Source organism: Neospora caninum, chromosome III (assembly GCF_000208865.1).
Source record: "Neospora caninum Liverpool complete genome, chromosome III".
NCBI classification, from domain to species: domain Eukaryota; phylum Apicomplexa; class Conoidasida; order Eucoccidiorida; family Sarcocystidae; genus Neospora; species Neospora caninum.
In genome coordinates, this window is record NC_018388.1 from 1,976,152 (window position 1) to 2,001,734 (window position 25,583).

Sequence of the window (25,583 nt, forward strand, 5' to 3'; positions counted from 1 at the left end):
CTCTCTGTCGTTCTCTCCCTACTCTCCCTATCTTTGTCTCCCTCTCTATCTCTCTCTCTCTATCTCTCACTCTCTCTCTCTTCCTCTCTTTCTCTCCCTCTCTCCCTCTCTCTCTCTTTCTCTCTCTCTTTCCCTCTCTTTCTCTCCCTCTCTTTCTGTCTCTCTCCCTCTCTTTCTCTCTCTCTCCCTCTCTCTTTCTCTCCCTCTCTCTTTCTCTCCCTCTCTCTTTCTCTCCCTCTCTCTTTCTCTCTCTCTCCCTCTCTTTCTCTCCCTCTCTTTCTCTCCCTCTCTTTCTCTCTCTCTCTCTCCATATATATATATATATATATATTTATATATCTATGATGACGTTATGGGTCGCTTTCATGAAGGTTTCCTTGCGGGTGAAGAAGCCGTTTTGCATGCGCCGACCGTTCGTTTTGCGGTTGTGTCGTGTTTGCTTTCCCAGAATTTTCGATCAGCTGCTCATGGAGAACTGCCCGGAACTCGCTTTGCATCTTGAGGCCGTCGGCGTGCCGCCGGAGCTTTACTTGCTGGAGTGGTTCCTCACGCTCTTCACCAAGGCAAGCAGATGGGGCCGAAGCGTCTCTGGGCGACCGATCTTTTCCTCAGTTCGCTTTGTCGTTGTCTCCGCTTGCGTCTCCTTCACGGGTCGCAGGGGGGCTGTGTATGTGTCTCTCTTACCGCCTCGCTTGCTCGGCAACCCCTGCGTGGACAGACGCTCCCCTGCATGCGTTGTTTTGCCTGTCTTTTGTGTTTTCTGTAGGCTTTGGGCATCGATGTCGCCTCCTTCGTCTGGGACTGTTTCTTTCTTGAGGGCGAGGTTGTGCTCTACGTTGTCTCCGTCGCCCTCATGGCGCTCCTCGAAAAAGATCTCCTTGCATGCACCGATGTGGCCGAAGCGAGGTCAGAAACGCCCCGCACTCGGCGACCTCGCCCGCTTGTTTCTCCGTAGCGAATGACGCGTGTTTTTTTGCGCTTCTGCTGGTGGCTCTTTTTTCGTATGCTGACAAGACGTGCACACACCAGGAGAGATGCTGGTGCAGAGACGCAGTGCGAAGACAAACATGCACATAGTCGAGTGGAATCCTCGACGAGACACGGCGAGAGCAAAAGAGCAGCCACTCAGGCAAACAGCCGTGTCTATGGAAAGGGAAACCGACGCACAAAAGGCTCTGCATAGACCTATATATGTATATATATATATATATACATGTTGCTGTATCTGCATAGACCTATATATGTATATATGTATATATATATATATATATGTACATATATAGATATATATATATATATGTATATATTGTAGGTAGGTATATGGATTTGTTCTATGTTGGTGGCGCAGAACGTTTTCCGTTTCTAGGCTTAGCGTGGTGTCTTCGTTGGCGTCTCGAACTGTGTGGAGTGTTTCTTGCTTTTCATTTTCGGCCTTTGGGGCTGCGGCGTCTGTTTGTCTCTTCAGCATTCTCCTGGCCGGCATCAGTCGCCGCATGCGTCACGGCGAGGCGCTTCTGGTCGAGAAAATGAAGCGGGTGCGGGTCAGCTGCCGCGTGCGCATGCAAATTTTGCAACTGGACAGAGAGTTTTCTGTGCTCCCGCAGTAACGAGCCGCAGAAGAGAGACTCGATTCATCGGCCACGGCAGGCACCGGAAAACAGGAAACGGCAAGGGTGATTCTAAACCTCTCCCTGCTCTCGAGTTGTCCAACTGTCAGACGACACTTCCGGTAGAGAGAGGAGAGGGAAAGAAGAGAAGAAAGCGAGGAGAGAGAGGAGAGAGAAAGAAGAGAAGAAAGCGAGGAGAGAGATGAGAGAGAAAGAAGAGAAGAAAGCGAGGAGAGAGAAGAGAAGAAAGCGAGGAGAGAGAGGAGAGAGAAAGAGAAGATAGAGAATGAGAGGAAGAGGAACTCCGCAATTGATGAGGATAAGTACGGGAACGTGGGAGAAAGGGTGGTGGAGACAGCCGACGAATCGAAGAAGCAAAGAGCTTGTCGCCGGTTTAGCTGGGAGAGCGGGAAAAGCGAACAGCAAAACGGCAGAGTGTTTCGCAAGAAGGAAGGTGCGTAAACAGGGAAGGGACACAAACACTGTCTCGTGTTCGCACGTTTAGCGTGAAACAGCGGCGCGAGCGTTTTCTTTAATTCTAGGCAAAGACCTAGGGATGGAAACAGGCGTTTTCAACTTTCTTGTCAAGGTTTGCAAGTGGGCGCCAAGCGTCGGTTGTTTTATCCCTCGCGATTCGAAGCTTCGTCAAAGAAAGCAAAACACCAACATCTCCCCACAACCTGCACAGCCACCCGGACACAAGAACACATGCATGGAAGCACAGAAGAAAGGCACGCGATACATTGCAGACGGTATGGGTGGCTAACTGCGCAAAACAACAATCATTCAAATGACAAAGTATATATATATATATATACCTAAGGGTATTTATCCACAAATGCATATGCATCTCGATAGTATTACATGTATATATATAGAGAGACGTACGTCTGCATCACGCTTTGTATGTCCAACACAGGGCGGCGCTTGTGACTGTGAAAGGCCAGATGAGGTCCAAATGCTGAGAGGAATCTTCTCGGGACACCAAGAGGCTGATTTCTCCTTGATTTGAGGTCGAGCATCTCTGACGCTCACAGACTCGGCTGGTGTCCATCTCTCTCTCTCTGGCGAGCGAAACGTGAATGTGTTGTTACGCTTCGATAAAACCTGCTCGTTTCTCTTTCTGTTTCTATCTTTTCCCTGAGTCAGCTGAGTGATTTCGAATCTCGCGCGCGCCTCCTCATCCTGCTACCAACCGTGTTTATCCCGTTCCATGGCCCCCCGCACAACCTTTCGCCGATTTCGCGACCTCCTCTTTGTAACCGATGCTGAGCAGAAAGTTTGGGTTTGTCCATTAAGTTGCACAAAGGCGATGTAAAGACAGTTCCGGCAGAGATATGCGCTTCTGTATTGGTGCATACGCATATATGCCACCGTTACACATCCTTATATACATGCATATATATACAAGTATATATATATATATATATATAAACATACATGAATATATTTGTGATTAAATTCCGAACAGTTATACGGAGTTTTCTGTCCCTTGATTATGGAAAGGATCCATGCGAAAGGAGCGTGGGCAAAGCATCGACTTGTTTATCAAGCAATGCGGCTTCTCCGTAGATTTTGCTTCTCTCAGAGGTTGTGTGTGGCGAGCGTTTTTCGTTTCCCTCGCTCGCGTTGCTCTCGCGTGGGCGAATCTTCCCGGCAGTGCCGACCGACGGCTCCGCACCTTCCGCGGTTTCTGCCTTTCTGTGGTGACTCGCCTCAGCCCCGGAAAGCCGCGCCGACCTTCTCTCGCCGTTTGTCCCCTCGACAAACGGGAATTTCCTCTTCTCGCGTTGTGAGCGCCGCTGATACACTCCGGACCCGTTGCATGGGGCCGTTGTGTCTCGGTTCTCTTTCTTGCTTTTTCCGTTCGACGGCTTCGCGCCTCCGACAGGCTCCCCTGCCGCGTCTTCCGGCTTTCCTGCTTCATCGCAGTTGCCCACCTCCCCGTCGCTCTTCGCGTCACCTAGTCTGGGGTCTGCCTGTGCGCAAGCAGCCGCGACTGCGCGCGTCTCCAGAGACGAAAGATCCCCCAGAGGGGCGGAAAAGGACGTGGAAATCGGGAAGGGAGTCGAAGAAAGCGCGCACGGCGGAGAGGCGTAGGACCAAGCGAAAGAGGACAACGGTGCACGGCCCAAAGCGGAGAGCACCGGCGACGAAGCTGCGTTTCCTGCATCCTCGGGCAAATGCGGGGTACCACGGTAGCCCTCCAGACAAGGCGTCTGACAGCGGCGCGAGTGCCCCGTTGGAGAAGTCGAAAGAGAAATCGAGACACTTTCGCCACTCTCTTTGCTGCCAGTCACGACGGAACCCGTCCAGTGATTTGCCTCATCTTTTCCTCCACTTCCAAACACCGTGCGGTCGCCGCCTTCGCTTGCCGTGGGGCGCGTCAGCCCGGTGTTCTTCGCCGAGAACCTGACAGCTTGAGGAAAACAGAGGTCAGCACTTCTCTCGTCCACTCCGTTTGTCTCCTGGAAACTGCCTGGAACAAACTGCCGACTCTTGGGGTCAAACGCGGCGCCACTGAAAGAGCTGAGGCTCAGACCGTCAACAGGGGGACTGTGGCAGAGCGCTAGAGGCGGCGTAGGGCTTCCACGGCTCTCGGAAGTCGAACGCGACGCGTCACTGCAGCGAAAAATGGATCCGTTCCCCTCAGTCATCGCTGCATGCAAACGCTCTCCGGCACCCTCCAAATCTGCCGGCCAGCACGGCGGGGCAAGAGGCGAACACAGGGGGAGCGCAACGGGCGAAGGATCCCCCGGAAAAAAGACAGGCACGTCGCTAGGCGCTGGGGTGCGGCTCGTGAGTGCGTTAGCGTGGTAGAGAAAAGGATTCGTGAGCGCGTCGAGATGCGAAATGGGCCAGTTTCTGTGAACCGGATAAAAGTTGAATTGCGCCTGAGATACGGAGATCTCTGTGTCACCTGCAGACTGCGTCTCGCCTCTCTCCGCTCCGGACGCGCCCGTGGCGGGGAAGTCTCCCAAGGGCGTCGTCGGCCAGGGACACGCGGCAGGGAGGGGCGAAGACAACACTGGCCAATTTTTCGGCCACGAGGCGAACGCCCGCTGATGTGCGACATGTGGGTACTCTGGAATCTCAAGGACATGGAGCCCGGAGTGAAATCCATTGGGCGCTGCACACGGAAAGGGATTTGCGTAGGAAGCCGTCTGAGCGCCGTCAGGGCAATTCTGGAGGGAGTCCCGATGGGCAGAAAAAACGTCGGCGTCGAAGTTCAGATTAACAGACGGGATCATCCCGTAGGCGTTGGAGGCCGTGAACCACTCCGAGAGGCCGCAAGTGTGCGACGGGGTTGGCCCTCCAAAGTCCCCTTCATTTTGCAAGAAAGGCGGGGCGTGCTGCGGAACGGCGAATCCGTCGACCCCGCCAGCAGGCGCCCAGCCACGTGCTGTCACGTTTCGGTGTTCAGACGGAAGGAGAAACATGTTTTGTCCCTCTCGTACCTGTTCTTTCTGCCGCTCCAAGAAGAACGCCGCGGCGGTCGACGCAGCTGGCGAAGCCGCAGAAGATCCACAAGGCGCAGGGGCCGGGCCAGTCTGCGGGTACCCGCCATAGACGCTTCTGCCTTCTTCCCTTTCCTCGCGCGCGTCTCCATGCCGCGCCTGTGTGTGTCTGTCTCCCCTTTGGGCGCCCTTCTGGCGTCTGTTCTCGACTAACCCCAGGACCGAGGCTGAAAGGCCCAGAGACGAACTCCGCCAAGTGTTCTCCTCCTGTTCGGTTTGCATGTTCCCCCCCGACACGTCTTCCCCGCCATGCCATTGAGCGCCGTTTCCCCCGGGTGTCGGCGCGTGATTCCGGCCTCTCCTCGTCCGAGGCGAGGCGTTTCCTCGGCCCTCAGGTTCGCTGTCTGTGCCTTCTTCGTTTTTCACTGCGCTCGCGACGCCGAGGCCCCGGCCGTCCCAGATCCCCTCTTCCCTGTTATCATCCGCCCGCCTTCCCTCGGCTCTCCAGTTCGCGCGCTGGCCTCCCCCGCGCCTCCTTCCTTCTGTCTCCTGAGAAGACCGAAATCGGTCTCCGTCTTCTCCTTCCTCTCCCTCTTCTTCGTCCGCGTCCTCTTCAGTTTCCTGGGTTCGCTGCCTGGCCCTGAGCCGGGGCTTGCGGCCTCCACTGGCCCGGCCGTCTTGGGAAGCGCCCGCGAAAGCCCGCGAGACGCCTGCACTCTCGGCCTCGCTGTCTCGCGGGTCTTCCTCGTCAGACGGCGCTTTCACGCGCGTGCGCCACAGCGGCTTCTCAGACTGAATCGTGACGGCAGCCTCCAAGAGCGTCGGGTCGTCTCCGCACTGCTGGCCCCGGCAGATCTTCCTCCACGGGCTGCCGCAGATGAAGGCGAGGAGGACCATCGCGTCGTCGCAGGTGCCTCCGTCGAAGGGCCGGAGGAGGTAGAGCGGCTCGGAGTCCGAGCAGGCTGCGTGGGAGAGGACGAAGTCGCGGTCCTCGCCAGGGCGTTGCCTCACCTGCTTGCAGTTGAAGGCCTCTGTGGCGCCTTGGTCGTAGTCCTCGGGCTCCTGCGTCCGGCCCTGCTTGTTCCAGCAAAACATCATCACGGCCGCGCGGTACCGCGCCCCGAGGAAGCCCCACTCGGCGACCTCGAACTTTTTCCGCTGCACAATCTTCCCCATCGGCTTCCGGTGATTCGCCACCCAGCAGCGACCGTCCCGGTGGTACGTCACGCCCACGACAAAGGGTAGCGCGTCAGCGGCCAGCTGAAGTGCTTCGTCCGAGGCCGTCGCGAGGTTCTCGACGGCGCGCCGCCGCACCGGGTCCTCGATCTCCGGATTCAACAGCGCTTCGCGGCGGTGGCGAATCGCCTGCTCGCGCGCGCCGAAGAAGCCAAACTTCTGGAAGGAGAAGATCCGCGTAATCCGCCGCTTGCCCACCAGCCAGGAAGCAACCCAAGTCTTCCGCAGCCGATCCATGTGCACGCCCTTCACCGGCTCCAACTGCGAGGCGAGAAGTTCGAGCAGAAAGTCCTTGTGACTCCGGTCCGTCTGCGTCGGCAGCGAGGCCGGAACGCGCCGCTTGCGCCCCGCGGCCTTCACGGCGCTGGGGACGGCGAAAGGGAGACACGACGGCGAGTACGCGAGCGCGGAGTCAAGACCCTCGGGAGGCGACGCAGAGGAACCGGTTTCCGGCGACCGCCGCCGTTTCCGCCGCCCGCTCCGAGGCGCAGAAGAACCTGAAGTGGAAGCACGCGCGCCTTCACAGCTGCTCGGCCAACCGGGAGGATGCGGCGCGGCCTGGGAAGGCATGTCCACGTAGAGGCCCGACGGCGCGGCAGGAGAGGGAGAGAACGGGGGATACGGCGACGCAAGCGAAGGCGTCTGGTGGGGTTCGGGATAGTAAAAGAACGGATCTCCGGTGTAGTAGGGCGCGCATTCGTCTTCCCTTGGGTCTCGTGCTTCGTACAAAGCGGAGGCCGCATAAGACGAGGGGGGAGTCTGCTTACAGGTGTCCTCGCAGAGGTACGGCCGGAGAGCTCCAGGGGAACCGAGCTCTTCGTGCCCGCCCATCTGCCGCCAGAGATGGGTCTCGAACGCGCCGTCCCGTCCGTCGCCTCCGCCCGACGCCCCAAGAAGGCTGTACGAGGCTGCCAGGAAGTGCCGCTCCTCACTCGTGTGCGAGTCGGCCTCGGCGCCGAGCTGGGCGCCTGACCCGCCACAGTCGCGAGCGTGGGGTGGGGCGACGGAACCCGGCGGGGGCTGAAAGGCCCCGCAGCGCTGCGCCTCCGCGGGGAGGCTGTAGGGAAACGGCGAGAACGGAAGAGAAGCGAGAGAGGACGAGAAGTCGGAAGGCATCCCGGAGACACTGGACAGCGCAGGAGAGCCCCACGAATCAAAGGGGAACCCGGCCGAGGTGGAACGGGGGAAGGCTGGCGACGAGGATCCAGGGGGAAGGAGTGGCCGAAGCGAAGAAAGGGGGGGCAGAGGAGGCGACGCAGAAGCAGACGAAGGATAAGGCGAGGCAGGGACAGACGACTCGTGAAAAAAGGCAGCGGGGAAGGACGAGGAAGAACCTGGAAACACAGGAGGGAGAGACGAGAACGGCTGGCGCGGGTCAAGATCCCCATAAGGCGCTGGAAGAAGGGGAGGCGAAGGGTGAGGATAGGCGCGGTCTCTGTTTGGAGGGCCTCTGCACACGCTGGAACCGGGCGCGTCGGCGCTGCCCCCGTGGCCTTCGCAGCACGCACGTTCCGTTTCGCTGAAGAACCCCGGAAAAGAAGATGCGGCTCCGGAAGGAGCGTCTCTGTCTGAAGTTTGCGCTTCAACAAAAGGGCTTTTCTGCCCAAAACAGAAACCCCAGGAGTCGGGTGCAGTGTTAGAACCCAGGGGCGCCTTGCCGTTCCCGATAGCGTCATGCATCGCGCCGGGGAATGGGCTGTTCCCGCAGTATTCGCCAGGCGCAGGGAAACCTTGGTTCGCGGGATCTGGATTCAGCGTGTATCTCTCGTTGTCGTGGAGACTGTAATGGCTGCCGTGAACAAACGTTTGATCTTGGGGAGGCATCTCGGCTGAGCTGCTGCCGGCGCTGGTGAAACAGCTAGGATCCGTGCAAGTTGGATCTCGCGTATCGGTCACGGTAGGATTCGCGTAGAGGTCCCCTTGGGCACGTGGACCTTCCTCAACTCGCGGGAGGCTCGCCTGTCCATTTTCAGCCCCAGTGGGAGGCTGCTCTGACGCCTCTGTCCAGCGGCTTTCGTCGTCCGCGCACTGGCGGAAGAGATTGCCGAGGTTAGGCCGTGGCACGCACTGGGCGCCCGCGTGTAGGGAGGCTTCGCTGCACTCCTGCCACGCATTTGCGTGGTCTGAAGACGGCGCGCAGGAAGGATCGGGGAAAGAGGGCTCGGCAGGGGGACAGGAAAGAGCCATTGACGAAGAGCAAGGCGAGGAAGAAAGGACAAGTTGTCGCTCTTCTGCATGACTTTGACCGGAGTCGGAACTTGCGCAGGCATGCGGCGGAGGCCCGAGGCACTGCCGCTCTGCAGTGTCCGTTTCCTGAGAACACAAAACGGCAGAGCTCTGGAGGAAAAACGACGCGGCGCCTCGCTGCGGAATGGGTTGCCTCGCTTCGAAGGACGAGGGCGACGAATACGAACGAAAAGCTTCATTCTGCTGGAGAGCGGAGAGCGGCGAGGCACCCTCTGCCGGTCGAGAGACCGCCTCGGGGGAATCCGCGCAACCTCTGCCGAGAGGGTCGAGCTCCACAGCGTTCGCAGCCTCGCGACTGTTTTGAGGCTCCAGAGGCGCGCGGTCCAAGCGCACTGACGCCCGCGACGCCTGGAAACGCCGGAGATGCTCTGTGTCCCCAACTGTCCCCTCGTTGGCGGCAGGCCCCGCGGAAACCTCGGAAACCGCGCACCCTGGCCCCAGCCCGGTGCCTGGTGCATCGCTGGGCGAGAGGGACGAAGTGGGCAAGGACGGGAGAGTGGCGCGGCGGGGCAGCGCAGAAGAAGGAATGGTCTCTGGAGATGCAAGAGAAGATCCATCGGCGGGTGGAGACGCAGGCGTCGGCGAGAGAGAATCCGCGGCTGCGTCCGCGGATTCAGCGCACCCCGGCGGGCGAGAAGGGAGAGAAGACGCGAGAGAAGCGGAAGACAAGGAAGAACTCGAAGACGAACTCGGAACGTGTCCGAGGTCAGACTGTGTGGGGGCGAGAAAAAACGTTGGCAGCCTCGAGGAGGCCGGACGCCTGCGCGTTCTGTCACGCGTCTCTGCAAAGCAATGCCCCTGTGCTTCCGGACTGGAGTCGGTCTTCGTTTCTTCTTCGGCATGTGTTTGCCTGGCCTCCGCCAACCGCGCAAGAAACGTTCTGTCTCCCGACAATCCAGAAAGCGCATCTTCGGTCTCTTGGAGCGATTGGCGACCAGGCAAACGTTGCGTGGTGTCGGCTCCGAAACTCGACGCCGGCGAGGAACGAAAACTCTCGCCTCTCAGGTGTGCAGAGGGGGCCAACTGGCTTCCCGGGAGAGGCGGCCTATTGGACGGAGACACAGACGCGTGGACGACAGGGACGGCGTCGTATGGGCAATGGACGGACTCGGTTCCAGGCGTTCGTTGCCCGAGTGGCGCTCCTCCAGGACGGGCTTCTTCCGACCGTGGTCTCTCTTTGGCATCAGAGGAGTGGAGGGACGGGGGAAGTCGAAGAGGACGAATGCAGCGCAGGACGTCGTCGCGCTCGGAAGAAGAAAGCGAGGAGGCAGTCGAAGATGAGTCTGAAAGGTCTCCACCGCACATCTCGCGTCTCGGTGGAGGTTCGAGACTGCTCTCACGGCGAGCGAAAGAACGATTTTGCCAGGCGCCCGCCCCCGGCGCGGCTTCGTGGACTCCCCGATCTGGAGACGGAACTGGAACGCGGTGAGGCGAAGTGGAAGACGACGACGAAGAAGGGGACGAACGAGCAGGAAACGAGGGGCCGGGAGGAGCGGGAAAAGAGTCGGAAGGAAAGGCAACAGCTGACGGAGAGGAAGACGACAGCGAAGAAGACGGGCAAACAGACAGCGAGGCGTCCGTCAGGAGTTTGTGGCCTCTGTCGGGAGCCAGGGGCCAGTGGGGAGGACTCGGGTGACATTCGGTCCTCCTTGTTAAGTCACTCGGTCCCTCCAGGGAGATGCGATCGTCCAGTTCTGGGGGGTTCTGGCCGGCAAACGACGGCGCGTTCGGGCCCAGATGTGAACGCCATGGAGTTAGAGGACGCGCCGACGCAGAAGCACGAGAGGTGCATTGAGCGCGCATGCTGACGCACGTTCAGGACCGAAGGGAAAACAATCTGGGGAAACCGAGAGGGTTTCTCGCTGGAATGCTCTAGAGACGGAAAAAACAAAGGTAAAGTGCCAAGGAGAGAAGGCTGCCAAACGCAAGTCACCTGTAAATAGAGCACACGTCGAGTCAAGTAAAAGCGCGGTAGGAGCTGCAGCCACGCTGGAAGACAATGCAAAAATTTGACGGCGCGCCCATGCTTCCTGGAACGGGGCCGTAGGCGTCACGCTGTTGGGTACTGCGTCTTCGTGAAAACACGACATTTACGAGGAGAAGCCGACGCGCCGAAGACGTCGAACGCTGTCGGCTTCAATAAGTGGTTCAGACGCTGTTTGTTCGAAAAAGCGAATCAAGAAAATACATCCCACGGAAGTCACAAAGCCTGCGTGAGAGCAACGAGAGCGAGCCAACTGAACCTTGACTAGGGTGAATCGAGCCAAGCGCAGGGAAGAGAGTTTGAGTCGCCTAGCCGGCTCTTGGCCACTGGAGTCAGCGCCGATTCGCATAGACATGCGGCGCTTCTCGATCCTGAAAACGGAACAAAACGCGCGTCCGGGAAAATGTAACCGGGCAGAGTCACGTTGGCCATCAGGCCAACTCTCGATGTGTGGCGTGGCTCCGCAGCCCCAGGAACGCAACAGACGGAATCACGAGACGTCGAACGAATCGCGGCATGTGCCGAAAGACTCCTGAGGCACGCGATGAGAACCTCGTGTGCGTCTGTCAGAGATCGCAGATGCTTCGCAACAAACGATACGGCCTTGAGGAAAAAGTTCGACTGTTTCCGGCGACAGACATCACGGACGACCAGGCAAAGCCGCCGGCGTTTTTCAGGTGGATCAAGCGAGGACGCACGGAGTCGCGAACCGTTCTTGAACGAAACCGCCCTCGCGAGAGAGTTCGGAACAACTTGAGAGTCGCCGAGTTCTGAGCTCCGCAAAAATTCTAAACCGCAGTGCGAGTCTGCTCTGTGTGGAGCCCCGCGGGGTGCTTGCGACAAGAGAATGCCAAGTTGGGAACTTCGGTGGTGCAGAAAACGCGGTTTGGAAGGCGAATCGAAGACCTGGAAACGAACCAAAGCTGCCTATTCCGTGCCACGACGAACTTCGCCCTTCGGGGGTGTCGGCATATACGGAAGAAAAAAGTCGTACGTTCTAACGAAACGCCTCCCTAGACCTGTCGAGTGCGAGACTGACCAGGCATGAAAAAACAAGGTTGAAGTCGAGAGAGCGGCACACCCAGAAACGATGGATCGGGAAAAAACCACCAGTGCTGAACCAAAAAGTCTAGACGCTAGCCGTCCCGCGTGCCACACACGAGACTGTTCCAACTCCCAGCGCGGGTTTTGTCGGCGTGCCCCCAAATGACAACTCGGCTCTTTTTCCAACGACTGCAACTGTGTTTGAGATAACTGCTGGTCTTCTGGAGAAAATCTAACATGCCATGTTTGCTTCTCTGACTCGGGAATCACCGAGGGACCGCCGGGCGAGTTTGCTCACCAAGCGCTCCCCCGCCAAACGCCGCCCGGTACGCGCCTGACACGTTGGAAGATGAAGTAATGCCAGCGGTTTGGGGAACTGGAAGGGAACTACACAAAACAATGAATGCATCTTGAATGGCTTTGTTCACCGGACTCAAGTTCTATTGTGTTTTTCGTGACCATCATGTTACGTGCATTAAGTATAGTGGAGGCGCGGCCACTGGGGAGGTGTTGTGAGGCGGCGCGGTTCGGGGTTTGACGATAGATACCTCCTTTTTCCACAACTGAACTGTATGACAGAGGAAGTGGCAAAGCTGGTGCTGAAACGTCCTGGAGCGTGAAAGCAGGATTGCTGCATAGTTCAGATGCTTCTGTTTTTCACTCGCATCCACGAGCGGAGCTGTTGCACAGCCGAACCGCAGTCGAGCAAGAAGCGGATGTCATTCTAGGTTGTTCTCCTGACGCGAATGGACGGTGTCCCGGACACATACGCAGCATAATAGTCGCGAGACGGTGAGGGACTGCAGAAAAAAGTGGCATAGACTGACAGTACAGGAAACATGGCTAGGCATAGACTGTTGGCCAGAGACACGCGACCGCAGACGGGAATATCTATCTATAGGTGGAAAAAAAACATTATCCTAGTCGCAGATGGGTGGACTGGCAGGTCGTTGAGTCTTTCCGTGGGAGGTTCGAGTCTCTCAGATTACGCGAAATCGCCGCAAAGAACGACGAAACAGCCGAGAGGCGTGTCAACCGACTGTCTTCTGTCATGTTAGAGCTGACGGGTTTCGGGCTACCGAAGCCGTCACGAACGAACTGGGGGCACAGTCAGGCGCCACATAGCTCCTCGATGGCAGCCACTGTTTGCACGACTTGTGTATTTACGTTAGTAGTTGCAGGTACTCGTGTGCGAGCTCGGTTGTACCTGGTCCGTGCCTTTGCCAAGCACACCTGAGTTTCTTTCCTCAGAGCGGCTGTGGGCTGCGCCGTTCTGCCGGCCAAGCAAAAACGCCATTCCGCCCCAGCCGAGTCAGACAACGAAAGCAAGAGGAGCCCACAGATAAAGGCCGACCAACGGAAAAGCGAGAACTCGAGGGCGCGTCAATGGACACGTGAAGAGTTCACCGAAGAAACGGAGAGTGTCAACATGCAAAGCAGACAACAAACCATAACCTATGGGATCCTTCCCTCAGAGCTTTGACAACAAAAACGCTTACAGCAAAAATGAAGATGTCGAACGGAACGGCGAACGAAAAGACATACCCAGACGGCAGGTGGTGCTCGGAAGGAAACCAAGATCCGAACATGCACACAGATCACACTCTCTTGAGGTGTCTGGGCCATCGGAAAGGCTCTCACTCTCTTTCTCTCTTCGTATATAGATATATATATGACGATAGATGTACCGATGCATACCTAGATAAATACAGGCAGCGAGAGGAACATCCAGATTGAAAGCTGGCAAGTATCTCTCTCTATACAAGAATGGATGCGCAGATACCGTCGTCCGTTGCGCTGTAAGAGAGGCTTTATGTTTTCCCTCTGAATTTGTGGAATTGCTGGAACTGTTTGATGGCTTCCATCATTTGGTTTCTCGTGCGACTGTCTACGATGCTTGCCAGCACGAAATTGAGTTCTTCTTCGCCTCGCTCTCCCCCTGTGCCGCCATCCAGCGCAGCGTGCAAGACAGGCACCAGAGCCTGCTGGAGGCTTTGGACGCGCCTCAAGACGTTTTCTCGCGTCTTTTGCCAGTTCGCAGCTCTTCGCGTTTGTGTCGCAATCCATCGTAGCTCTTCCTTTTCTGCCTCTGTCGCCTCTGCGGCGACGCTACTGGGCCAGCATCTACCCTTTCGCTGGTCTTCGTGCTGTAGCATGCAAAGCAAACGCTCTTCTAAGGCGCGCGGCTGATCTGTTCGAAACTTGCTACCCTTTGCCTGCAAACGGCTACGGCCTCGCCGGGCGTCTGCCTCTCTTTCGTTGTCTTCCAAAGAGTGAAGGATCGCAAAAGGCGAATCGGACAAAGGCGACGCATACAGCCCCAGGGTGCCTGCCGCGACCCCCACCCCCCGTGACACAGATCGGTCGCTTCTCTGCTCAACTTCCTCTTCGACTGTGTCTTCGAAAAGGAAGGAGAGAGGTGCATGCGCGTTGGAGTAGAGCTGCATAACCAGACGATGCAGTGCGTGCGAGACGGAGACAATTTCGGAAGACAGGAGCAGAAGAAGACGGCGAATCGCGAGCTTCAGGGACGGGGCACACGTCCCCGAAGACATAAAGTGGTTCAGTCGCTCCAGGGAGCGCGCGAGGAAATCGGCCAGAGTTGTCGATGCGCTGCACCAGAACAAAAAAACGGAACAGATACGGGGGACAGAAAGAATGTCACTGTCTGTGTGGACCAGTCTGCGGCCTCAGCAGAATGGATCTTTGCCGGCGGTATCAACCGAGGGAGAGACGCAGAGAACCTACCCTTCTTCCCCCGCGAGTCTTTCCTCTCCGGTCTACTGAGTCGAGGCGCAAAGAATGTGCAGGACAGGCTGTGCCTTCTTCCGTGTGTCTCATTCTCCCATTCGCTCGTTTTCCACGGAGCTTACAAGAGGCCCGGCGCCACAGCCAGCACACGTAGCGAATCGCCGACGAGGTTTCCCAGGACGCGTTCCACATATTGGTGCTGAAGGCGCGGATGCAACAGAAGGAGAAGAACGAGAGAGTGAAGCTGCGGGCCAGCCTGGCAGTGCAGCGCGTCCAGAAGTTCTCGCTCGAGAGAAGTCGGCCGCCGCGAAGAAGAACGCGAATCGTCGACGCCGAGACAAAGGGGCTGGAGAGAAGCAAGCGTCCCAACTCTGGCGAGGAAAGATGAGAAACGCACAGACAAAAAGATAAGGAAACGTCAACGAACAACAGACCTGCTTTCTCGGATTGCGTGGAAGAACCGCCCGCCCACACACACACACACCGCAGAAGAGGCTGGCCCTTTGCAGATCGCTCATTCGCCCACTTTGTTCTCCGCGTACAGCCCCTTCCTTCTGTCACTCATCTACCTCTCTGGTCTCGGCATTTCTGTCTACAGCGGCCGTTGCCTTCCGTCCCCCGCCAAAGACACACCACTGGCGGTTCGATCGCCCTTCCATTTCTGTCCCTGCCTTCCTGATAAGCGTTTCCTGTCTCCTCCGGCCTCTCTCCCGTCTCGCGGCCCTCGCCTTCCTACCCCTGCAGCTGGTCCACAAACAGTCGCGTCCCACGGGCGACTTGCGCAGCGACGGCTTCGAGAGGCGCCGCAGCGACCGACCCCAGGGACAAGGCCTGCGCGCTTGTCTCCTGCTTTCCCGCGTTTTTGTCCGAAAGACGAAGACGTTCTGCAAGAAAACCAAGCACGCGACACTCGGACAACGGAGTAGAGACGGCAGGCAACACTTCAACGGCCGCTACGCACAAAGTGCAAGTGTGAAACAGGTATTCGTACATCCATAGCTGCCTCCACTGGGAGATAACACGGATGCAGATGGGCCGACGTACGAGGGCAAGGAGAAACCAAAGCGCGCAAGACTGGCGAAAGACACAAGGCTCCCACGAGACATGTACGGGCCTACACCTGCATATTTACATATATACATATAGGTGTTTTTATGTAGGTTTGCGAGTGCAGGTTTCTACTCACACACCACGAGCATCGATTGGCAGACGTCTTCTTGCTGTTTGGCTGTCTATCCCTCCCCTTTTTCCGGAGCACGTGCAAGGCATACTTTTGGGTCGCTACACAACTCGGCATTCGCTTTCTCGGCTGCTTACTTCTGGCCTCTCCAACGAGGAAAATCGTTGCTCCCGCGAGTGCGCACGTGGCCTGCCCGAGACGCCGGCAGAAGCGTTGCTGAATGGCGAGTTTGACTCGGCTTAAAACCGGTTCCACGTCACCGACAAAGTCCACTGGCTGCCGGCCTTCATGGCCGTCCCCTCGCTCGGCCTGTCGCTCTGCGCTCCCCCACAGCGCCTCGCGGAGGGACGAGCAGAGGCCGCCGTCGAACGTGCATGCGAAGGCGCCCTGCAGGCTCTGCAGAGTCAGGCACAGAAGGTCGACAAGAGGCGGGGCGCGGCGAGGAGCGGAGGGCGCGAGCGCAGAGCCCGACAAGGAAGACGGGCGGAAGAAGGTGAGTCGGAGGCAACGAATCAACTCTTGCCGTTCGCCGAGGAGAGCAGCGAGCGCCTCCGCGACCGCAGCCGCTTGCGCAGCGGCGAGGAGACGAGAGGACGCCGACTCGCCCGCAGAAACCGCGACCGGCGACAAACCAGCAACCGCAGAGGCGACAATGGCCTGGAGGCGACAAGAGATCTGGAAGAAGAGATACGACGGGAGACCGCGCATCAGCGCTCGCCAGCACCTGCAGCGACAGCGAAGCCGGAGCAACAAGACTTTGAACGCGCAGAGACCTGTCCACGTGTGGAGGCACGGCGTGCATGGTCATGACGCGTCTACCGTGAACGAAGTGTGTCCAGGCGTGCACGCACGGCGCATATCCGGAACTCGACGCAGACCGCGGCCGTCTGATGGAGACCAGACGTCTTATCGAGGCATATATTGTTATATACACATGTGAGTTCGTACATGAACATATATATATATATATATATATATATGTATATATATGTATATATATATGTATATATATATATATATGTATATATATGTATATATATATATATATATATATATATGTATATGTATACATCTACATACACATATAGAGAGGAAGGTGTTTGAGTATGCGTGACAGAAGAGCCTTCCGTCGTAGCTTACCTGGCTGCAGGCGTTTCTTTGAAGTGTGTGCGTCGGCTACTTCCTCCAGTTCTCCGTGCGTCGCTTCCTGTGTCTTGCTTTCTCGCTTCTTCGTCTCTCTCGAACGCGGGCGTTCTCGTGCTCGGCGTGGCAGCGAAGCCAGCAGAAGCCGACAGCTCCGTCGTTTCCTCAGCTGTCATGTGCACGAGCAGGTCTGTCAACTGATGCGTTTGGCGCAGCCACTGGGAGTCGTGAGATGTCTCGTCCGTCGCTTCTCCGGCTTTCTCTTCACCCTCTTCTTCGTCGCTCAAGGTGTCCCGCTCTCCTGTCTCGCTCTCAGCCTTCGTGTCGGCGCCGTACTTCTCCCTCCAAGCGTGGCGGCGCCGAGACGCAGAGCCCCACAGCGAGGAGAAGAAGAGAAGCACCAGCGACAGCGAGTGCCTCGCGATCTTCGCGGACACGCGGGCAGCTCTACGCTGCATGCAAAATCGCCGCCCCGTCGCGCCCTTCGCGTTTCCCTCAAAAAAGACTGACTCAGACAGGGACGCGCCCAGAAGGGGCCTGGAGCCTCCGGCCGAGAAACCCGCAGAGGCGCATGCAGGAGCAAGGACGGGAAGCGAGAAGGCTGGCGCCCCCGCGCCTTCTTCGCTCGCCTGGAGGAGGCGAAAACAGTCGCCTACGAGATCAAAGAAGCTCGAGACGTGTGGACAGGAGAGCGGCGGTTGTTTCTTCCCAGTCGAGGCTGGGCGTCTCGCCTCGGCCCCCGCTCCTGCGAGGGCGGGTTCGTCTTCTCGCCCTGTTTCGGCCTCGGCTTCCTGCGAGTGAACAGACGCAAAGGCCTCCAGAGCTTCAGCCGCACGTTCTCGCGCGCGTTCTTCTTCCGTCGTCTCGGCCTGGTTCTCGCGTTCGTCTTTCCCATGACTCGCCACAGAGAGAAAAGAGGAATAGAGGAACCATGTGAGGAGGGAGAGAACTCGCGAGGCGAGCAGCAGCGTCCAGAGAGACGCGTGCACCCGCACGGTCGACGTTTCCTCGTTCGTCTCGCCCCCGTCCCTCCGCTCTCTCGTGCGTTTTCTGGCCGCGTCGTCTGCCGACCTTTCCCCCAGAGACGAGCGAGGCGCCGCGGGAGATGAACGCAGAACGAGGTGGTGGGAAAACATGCATCGAAGAACCTCGCGAGGCGTGAGGCGTCCGGCGAGAACGCGCATAAACCTGTTCACCAACTGCGCGCACTTCCGTCTTCCTTCCTCCCCCGGCAGGGGGCCTTCTGTCTCGGCCTCTGCCGAGGCGCATGGTTCTGCCTGCGCGGCTGCGGCCCCGGTTCGTGCTGTCGCCTCGCGCCGGCGGAAGCAATTCTTCTCGCGAACGGCCGCGCGTTCTCGAGCCTCTGCCTTTCCACGCTCCCACGCAGCGACGTGAGACCCGAGCTGTCGGATGCACGCCACCAGCACGAGCGAGCGCAACGACGCTGGCGCCGCGGCGGCCCGCGGAAACCCAGAAACTGAAGGCTTCAAGGGAGGGAAAAGGTTGAACGTCTCCTCCGCTGATCGTGGCGAGGGAATTGTTAGCTGCTGGGCAACTAGCGACGCCGCCGCATCAACGTGTCTCGTGGTGTTGCGACGGTGACTTTCTTCTGGTCTCTGGTGTGCCTGCGCCTGACACCCCCCACCGGAGGCCGCGAGGGCCAGGACGCACGAGCAGAGATGGAGCAGCATGTGCTCCCCAGCCGTCTGTCCCTTGTCGTCCCTGGACTTCTCCCGGTCTCGCTTCTTCTTCTCTTTCTTCCCGTCATGCGCCTCGCTCCCGCCGGCGTCTCGAACCTGAGCCTGCGGCGAGGCCCCGCTGACTGCCCAAACGAGGTCCGCGAGCGCTTCCCCAAGTCGCGCATGCGCTTCGTCCTCTCCCCTCTCAAGCGTGCGCAGCGCGCTGTCTGCGTTTTTTCGGCCACCCGCGTCTCCGCCGGAGAGGCCCAGAAGCCCCGCAACGAGCGTCTCGGCTCCAGATCGAACGCCGCTGTGTGCAGACCAGAGAAGCGCGGTCTCGCCAGCAGGCGAAGCAGCAGGCGAAGCACTCGACGCCTCGGGAGAAGACCGCGGAGACACAGGCAGTGCGCTTCGGCAGGGCGCGCGGAGAAGCCGAGCCAGGTTATCCGCTGCGCGCACTTGCCCCCCCCATGTGGCTGTCCGAGCCAAAGCGTGGAGGAGATGAAGTTCCAAGGAAGGGAGAGGACAAGGGGAGCTCAGGCCCCGCGACTGCTCGTCTCCACGCGTAGACGGAGGGGAAGAACACGGGCGATCCCAGTGTCGTGGATGGTCAAGGCCAACCTGCGACCTAGCGGCGCAAGTCTGCGGAGAGGACGCGGAATCCGTGGCGCGCATCTGCAGCACGGCAATGAGCGTGATCCACAATTCCCGTTGCACGAGAAGAAGAGGCATGTCCGGAGGTTCCTCTGCGCCCGCGTGTTCCGCGTCACCTTGCCTCTCAGGCGACCTCCCGTCTGCCACCACAGGCGGGAGACTCAGCGCGAGAGACAAGTAGAGCGGCTGAAGCTCCAGGAAAAAGCGAACCAGAAGAAAGAGATCGCCGGCTGCGGCCTGTCTGAGAACCCCGAGAGGGCTGTCGCTGGGCGTCTTCGAATCTGTAATCGCGTCGGAAACGCGAGCGCCTTCCGTCGACGACACAGACCGTTTCGCCTCACCGCCCGACGGCTCCGTTTCGTGCTCTTGTCGGTGCGTTTCCGCACGTCTCGCTTTCGTTTTCTTCGCTTTTCGCTCTCCGTCCCTCTCAAGGCTCTCTCGTCCTGCCGAAAGCTCTGCGTCGATCGGCGCGCCGTCCTCTCGGCCGTTCGCAACGAGGCGCCGCCGGCGCTCCCTCAGTTGCTCCGCGAGTGCGAACAGCAGAAAGGGTTGGAACGCTTGAATGTCCAAGACGGCCTTCAGAGTTGCAGAGACTCCGAGCTGGTTTTTCCCGCCTTCCTCCGTTCTTCGCTCCGCCCGGCCCCACAGAGACAGCAGTGCGTGCGCAGCGCCGAGGCACGCGCGGGCGGCTCTGGGGAAGGTGCGCGCCTGCGTAGGCTCGTCGAGACACCGCAGACCCGCGGGCGAAGTGAGGCGCCAGTCGCATGGCGCGGCGCACAGACTGGGGACGACTCCAAAACCGTTGCAAGGGCTCCCCAGCGCTTTGAGAAGAAGGGGGAGATGACTCACCAAGGCGTCGTCCTCGCCGGCGTCTCCGAGTCGACTGCCCGGAGCAGAAGCACCTGCACGCCGTCTTCGTTCCCCGGCCAAACAGCGGAGAAGCAGGAAGGCAACGCTGCGCCGCTCAGACTCCTCACTGCCTTCCCGCAAACCTTTGGAGGATCCACAGAGAAACGGAGAATAAGAATAAGAACCGGTATGCCTTGTATCGGAGAGCAAGAGGTAGATGATGCCAGCCTGGATGCAGGCGAGGGTCGCAGGCTCTGAATCTCGAGGAGGCAAAGCCAGAAGTGAGACGGGAGACGACGAAGCTCCGCCCGTGTTTGCGTTGTCCAGCAGGGACGTTTTCCGCTCCAGCCTCCCTGTCTGCGGCGTTTCAGGTCCCTCGGCGTCCGCGTGTCTCTCCAGCTCGCGAGTCAATCGGAGCAGACGCCGCTCCAACTCCTTCTCGAGTTTCTGCTGCGCGCGACTCCCGTTCGGCGTCTCGACAGACGCCAAGGGCGAAGTGTGGATCCTCTCGTCTCCCTCGTCCCCCTCTCCTGTCTCGTCTCCCTCTCCTGCCTCGTCTCCCTCTCCTGCCTCTCTCTCCTCTCGGAGCGGACGCTTCGCGTCTGGAATGTCCCTGTCTCGTGCACCCCCGCGCAGAGGCACGCGCGGCACTTCGTACGCCTTCAAGAGGACCGCCGTGCCGCCGAGCGCGAGAAGCAGCGCGTTTTCTGCGGTTGTCCACAGCTCGACAACGCTGCGTCGAGTCAGATCGGTCTTCCCGGTCGCCTCCCTGCCTTGAGAACCGCGGCTGCGAAAGGCTGCGCACGCCTGCGTACGCGACGAGAAGGAAAACACGGCACTGGCGGCGTTCTTCCAGAACGCGAGGAGCGCAGGATGCACCACCTCCAGGTTCCGAAGCGCCAGTTTGTGTTGGTGCGCCCCAGCGAGACGCAAGTCTTGTAAGCCTCGCAGGAATGCGGAGAGAAGAAGCCGAACGACGCAGACAGACACTCGCCGCTTGTCCCGCGCGCGCCGCGCGTTCTCGCCGTCGGGCACCCCTCTCTCAGAATCCGAAAGGGCCGAGGAAGGCGCCTCCGGCGTCGCCCCGTCCCCCTTGTCTTTCTTTCGCTTCTTCTCTATCTCTCCGCCGTCCGCGTTCTCTCGCCGCTTCGTCGCCCGCGCCGCATCTGCTTCGCCTTCGTCCGGAACGGTCGCGAGGAACGCCTCCTCAGTCTCCGTCAAGAGAGCGAGGAAGTGCGACGCGATGATGGCGAGCTGCGCAGGCAGCACGGCCTTCGCCAGGTTCTGGACCTGATTCAACACGGCCGAGGAGAGGAAAAACGCGCCGCTAAAGACGCGGCGAGAGTCTGTGCGCCCCGCGGTTCCGCCTGCACGCTTGTCGGCTCCACCCTTTTTCTCTTCTAAGCGCGCGCCGCCTTCCTTCTCCAGCTGCGCAAGTCCCCGGAGAAGATGCAGCGCAAACGCGTTGCCCTCCGCGACTCTAGTCTCTTCTGCTCGCCCCCGCCGCCCCTTCTTCGTGCCGTCAAGCAAAGAAGCCTCCCCGTCGCTGACAGCTGAGGCGAACAGAGAGGAAGAGGAAGAGAGAGACAGCCACGTTTGCAGCCGAGAGAGCAAACTTGGGAGGTCGTGCAGAGAGGCGAAGACGTGGAAGAGCTCAGCAAGAAACGTCGCACATGGCAGAGAAACGGCCCCGTCATCCGAGGGCGAGGAAGTTTCGGAGAGGGGAGTGGCGGAACGGGGACCGTGTTCGCCGGTCGTCGAGAAAGGCGACAAGGTTGGGCCGGAGGAAGCAAACGGCGAGAACGGCGAAGAAGCGAGAGACGCGGAAGAGAGACTGGGCGGGGCGAGAGGTGCGACTTGCCAGAGAGGCAGGAGAAGATCGCCTTCTCGCTCCATGAGAGAAAAGAGCGGGAAGAGCAGGCGCTCTTCCGTGAACGAAGGAATGAACTGAACCACGAGCGATAGCCCCTCCCAAAGACGCTGCAGCTGGCGCCCCGCACTCGCTCTCTCAAACTCGAGCTCTGCCGGCGAAGAAGGCAACGCGCGAGACAAACACGAGGCAGTTGACGCGAAGAGCCGCCTTTCTTCGACACGCGTGAGCAGGGAGTGTATCGACACCACCAGGGAGCACGCGAAACTCGTCAAGCTGTCCTGCTGAAGGCGGAACGGATCGTCGCGCAGAGACAGGAGCGGCGAAGACGAGGAAGTGGCGATGCTGAACAGAAAACACAAGGTCCAAGGCCCAGGAGTAAAGAAACAAACGCTCCACCACAGAAACACTTCTCATCCTGCTGTACACAGGTTTTTATACACGCAAGTATGTCCAAAAAAGGGGGTATGGAAAGACGTGTACGAGGAGATGTGGAGACTGCGGCGCTACGGATATCGATCGATACACATTTACATATATGTAGGTATGTGTACATCGTCGTGCGTGGACACGAATGCATTAAGGCGATGCATCTACGTAGGTACATGTCTACATGGATATACGCATATGGGAATAGACGATTCTTTCGTGTCATTCCCGTCACTCCGTGAGAAAAACGTCTAGAACCTATGCATGCATGAACACAGATAAATACGCACAAATTAAAAAAACACAGAGACGAAAGGATCAAGGGGAGATCAGTGCGTGGCTATTTCTATGACGATATGCATCCCGGCATGCTCAGCGCGAGGTCAGTCCTCGAGAGAGTCGCCAGCGCGCATGCTCGGTTTCCCTTCACGCGAGTTTGGGCGCTCGACGCGAAGCGTCAGCGCATCGCGTCGGGTTTCCTGGTCCCACTTACAAGCGCCACATGAGGACCAGCGCGCTTGTTTTCACTTCCTGGAGAAAGGCAGATCCGCGTCCGTGTCTCTTCCTCACGGCTCTCTCGCTGTCCGCCTTCGCGGCATGCGCCTGCTTGGTCTTTCTGTCCTCTCGCGCGTCCAGCAGCCGAGGCGCAGACGCACACGTGTCAGGCGCGGGAAGGATCTGGAGAGGCGAGACTGCCTCGAGGATAAGAAGAAAAGCGCTGAAAGGTTTTACGGGTGCGCTCGTCGCGCGAGAAATCTCCGTTTCCGCAGCTGACGGCGCGTCGCCTCGGCCTTTGTTTTGCACGCCGGTAGGCTGAAGAACCCGGCTCGGATCCTCGACCGCATGCGCCAGCTGGACCATCAGCTGCGACGCCAAAGAAGGCAGAAGGAGAAACAGGCCGACGGCCGTCAACTGATCCACGAGAAACACCACAGAGGCCGGTGAGAAGAGAGCGCCGGCGGGCGCGGAAGACGACGAGGAATCAGGAGGCGAGACATCGCGTTTGGGGTGGCGTCCCACGCCGTCGCTTCCTTCATTTCCAGTCTTTTCGTCTCTCTCCAGCTCCAGTTGGAGGCGCACAATGCACGCGACGCAGTCTAGGAAACTCTTCACGTACGGCGCCTTGTCGTGGGCTTTCGCGCGAGGCTCGCCCTTTCCTTTCCTCTTTTGTTCGCTGTGTGCGTCCGCGCTCGCTTCTGCGTGTCTCTTTTCCGTCCGCCTGCGCTTCCCTTCCTCGCCGTCCACGGCGCCAGGGACGCGACAGGACTCGCCCGAGCCTCGCAGCAACTCCGCGCATGCAGCGTCGACGGCTGCCTGTTGCGCGGCGAGCTCCGATTGAACAAAGGACGAAAAGGAGGAGAGCTGCAGCAGAGACACATAGGCTGGTGTGTGTTCTTGCGCGACCAGCAGAGAGACCGTGGACGCAACGAGAGCTTTGAGCTTCGCCGCAGAGGCGCACAAAGCTATGAAGGAACGACCGTTCTGAGCGTCACGCACAACCCCACGGGCGACCGTCTCCAAGCCTCCTCCCGTCTCTCCTTCTGTCTCTTCTTCTGTCTCTGTTTCGGCCCCTTCTCTTGTGCGTTCTCCATCGTCCTCGCACGCACCGAGTTTCTGGCGTCTCCTCTTCCCGCCCCTTTCACTTCCGCCTTCGCGTTCCTTCTGTGTCTTCTCTGTGACCGCGTCCGCACTCTCCGCGTCCACCACCTCCTGGCTGCGAATTTCCCACTGAACTGCATGCGCGAGGCCGTGCATGAACAGCACCAGCCAGAGAAGCGGTTTGTCCCGCGTCGTCAGGCCGGTTTGGGCCCCAGCGGCTGCGGCCGCGGCCGCGGCGCCTGGGGGCCCTTGGCAGAGAAGGGAGAAGATCTGCGCGCGTCCCTGAGGCCTTGCGCGAAGGCGCGAAGCTGCGGAGAGGAGGAGCTCCAGAGACTGGTAGCAGAGAGCGAAGAGACACTTCAGGTTCTCCGCATCTTCTCCCCCGCGTTTTTTTCTCCGGGAGTCTCGGCCCCGTCCCGCCCTTCCACGAAGCGACAGAACGAACGCGCGGACCAACGAGGCTGCAGCTGCTACGAGGGATGCGACGGCAGTCAGAGGCAGAGACGAAGAATTCTCACGAGAGCAGCGCACAACGGAGGCGCATGCAGCAGCTGAGGGATGCGCCGCCGCGTGGAAAGCGAGAGAGGAGGAGTGGAGCGTGGAGATCGCCGCGAGAAGGTCTGTGAGGCCTCGCGAGAAGGCGGCGAGCCGGCACCCTGCCTCGCAAGAGAGAGGCGAAGCGGCTGAGAAGGCGCGACTCCAGGTCGGAGGGAAGATGCCTTCGTCCCCAGGCGAAGACTCGAGCCGCCATTCAAGCGCGTCTCCTTCTTGGACGCGATCGACTGCGCAGCGAATCTCACGCTCGACAATAGTCACGAGAAAGGTGAGATGACTCCGGAGGAAAGGCAGAGAGTCGAGAGGCAGGACGGCGAGGCGGGATCTGCCCGCGGGTGGGGCTCCGCCTTCAGCCTGGACAGAAGAGAGGAGAGGAGAAGTTGAGAGGGCGAGTCGCAGGAGCAGAGAGAGAGAGGAAGCCTCACGAGGAGCGAAGAGAAACGCTGGGGAAACAGAGGACGAGAGAGACGCAGATTTCTGAAGTCTCTTGAGACGGTGAAGCGTCTCTTCCAGAACCCACCAGAGCTCTGCAGGCGTCCAGGGAAGAGACGAGAGACAAGGCGACAAACCAGCAGCAACAGACGGAGAGAGAGAACAAGTGGGAGAAGAAGAGGGAGAAGAAGAGGGAGAAGAAGAGGGAGAAGAAGAGGGAGAAGAAGAGGGAGAAGAAGAGGGAGAAGAAGAGGGAGAAGAAGAGGGAGAAGAAGAAGGAGAGACAGGAGGAGGACAGGATGCCTTTCTTGTTTCGCGGTTTTGCGCCATGCTCGAATCGCTGGTTTCGGTCCGGAGCGGAGAGGAAGAAGGAATTTTGAAGCGCTGAGCCGGGAGCAGACGGCAGGCATAAGCTAGGTTCCTGTTCCGGAATTCACTCAAACAGGAAGGAAAGTTTCTCACATGGCTCAGCTGGAGGCGAGCGCGCGCCTTCGCTGGCTCTTGTCCAGACACAAAGAGGCCGAGAGGAAGCAGCGTGCAGGAGCAAGGCCCTGTCTCTCATTCGCTTCGTTCCCCCACACGGCCTTCTCCTCTCTCTCCTCTTTCTTCTGGCCTCCTTCCCGCATTCTTCCCCGTTTCTGTTCTCCTCTTCGCTGCACCAGCCGCCCCACAGACCGCTTCTTCGCCCGCCGGCGAGAAAAGCGAATCTTTGTGAGGCAGATTCTTCTGCTCGCCGATAAGAAGGCGAGCGCCTTGTCCCGTGGTGTTTCCCCGTCCCTACGAAAACGGAAATGAAGAAGAAGGAACAAGGAAACCAAAGGCCTTCTCGCGAGGTGGGTCTCCTTTCTCTTGACTCCCCAGCGCGC

The 25,583-nt window shown here is 59.0% G+C and overlaps 3 protein-coding genes across 3 annotated transcripts in view; 1 reads left to right on the top strand and 2 right to left on the bottom strand.

Moving 5' to 3' along the window:
* Nucleotides 1–1,607, top strand: part of NCLIV_009350 (hypothetical protein) — a gene marked incomplete at both ends in the record, with an annotated part of 4,785 nt that extends 3,178 nt beyond the window's left edge. The window contains 3 exons of the mRNA XM_003880450.1: nucleotides 449–611; nucleotides 767–906; nucleotides 1,466–1,607. Coding sequence (XP_003880499.1) covers nucleotides 449–611; nucleotides 767–906; nucleotides 1,466–1,607 — 445 coding nt within the window. The remainder of the gene's footprint in view (nucleotides 1–448; nucleotides 612–766; nucleotides 907–1,465) is intronic.
* Nucleotides 1,608–3,103: 1,496 nt separating this feature from the next.
* Nucleotides 3,104–10,351, bottom strand: NCLIV_009360 (uncharacterized protein; the record flags this gene model as incomplete). The annotated part of the gene is made up of 1 exon (XM_003880451.1): nucleotides 3,104–10,351. The coding sequence occupies one exon, from the start codon at nucleotides 10,349–10,351 to the stop codon at nucleotides 3,104–3,106; it is 7,248 nt and encodes a 2,415-aa protein (XP_003880500.1).
* A 3,036-nt stretch (nucleotides 10,352–13,387) lies between these two features.
* NCLIV_009370 (conserved hypothetical protein) lies at nucleotides 13,388–25,047 on the bottom strand (the record flags this gene model as incomplete). The annotated part of the gene is made up of 6 exons (XM_003880452.1): nucleotides 13,388–14,189; nucleotides 14,450–14,698; nucleotides 15,064–15,211; nucleotides 15,645–16,231; nucleotides 16,648–22,047; nucleotides 22,625–25,047. The coding sequence occupies 6 exons, from the start codon at nucleotides 25,045–25,047 to the stop codon at nucleotides 13,388–13,390; spliced, it is 9,609 nt and encodes a 3,202-aa protein (XP_003880501.1).
* Nucleotides 25,048–25,583: the final 536 nt, after the last annotated feature.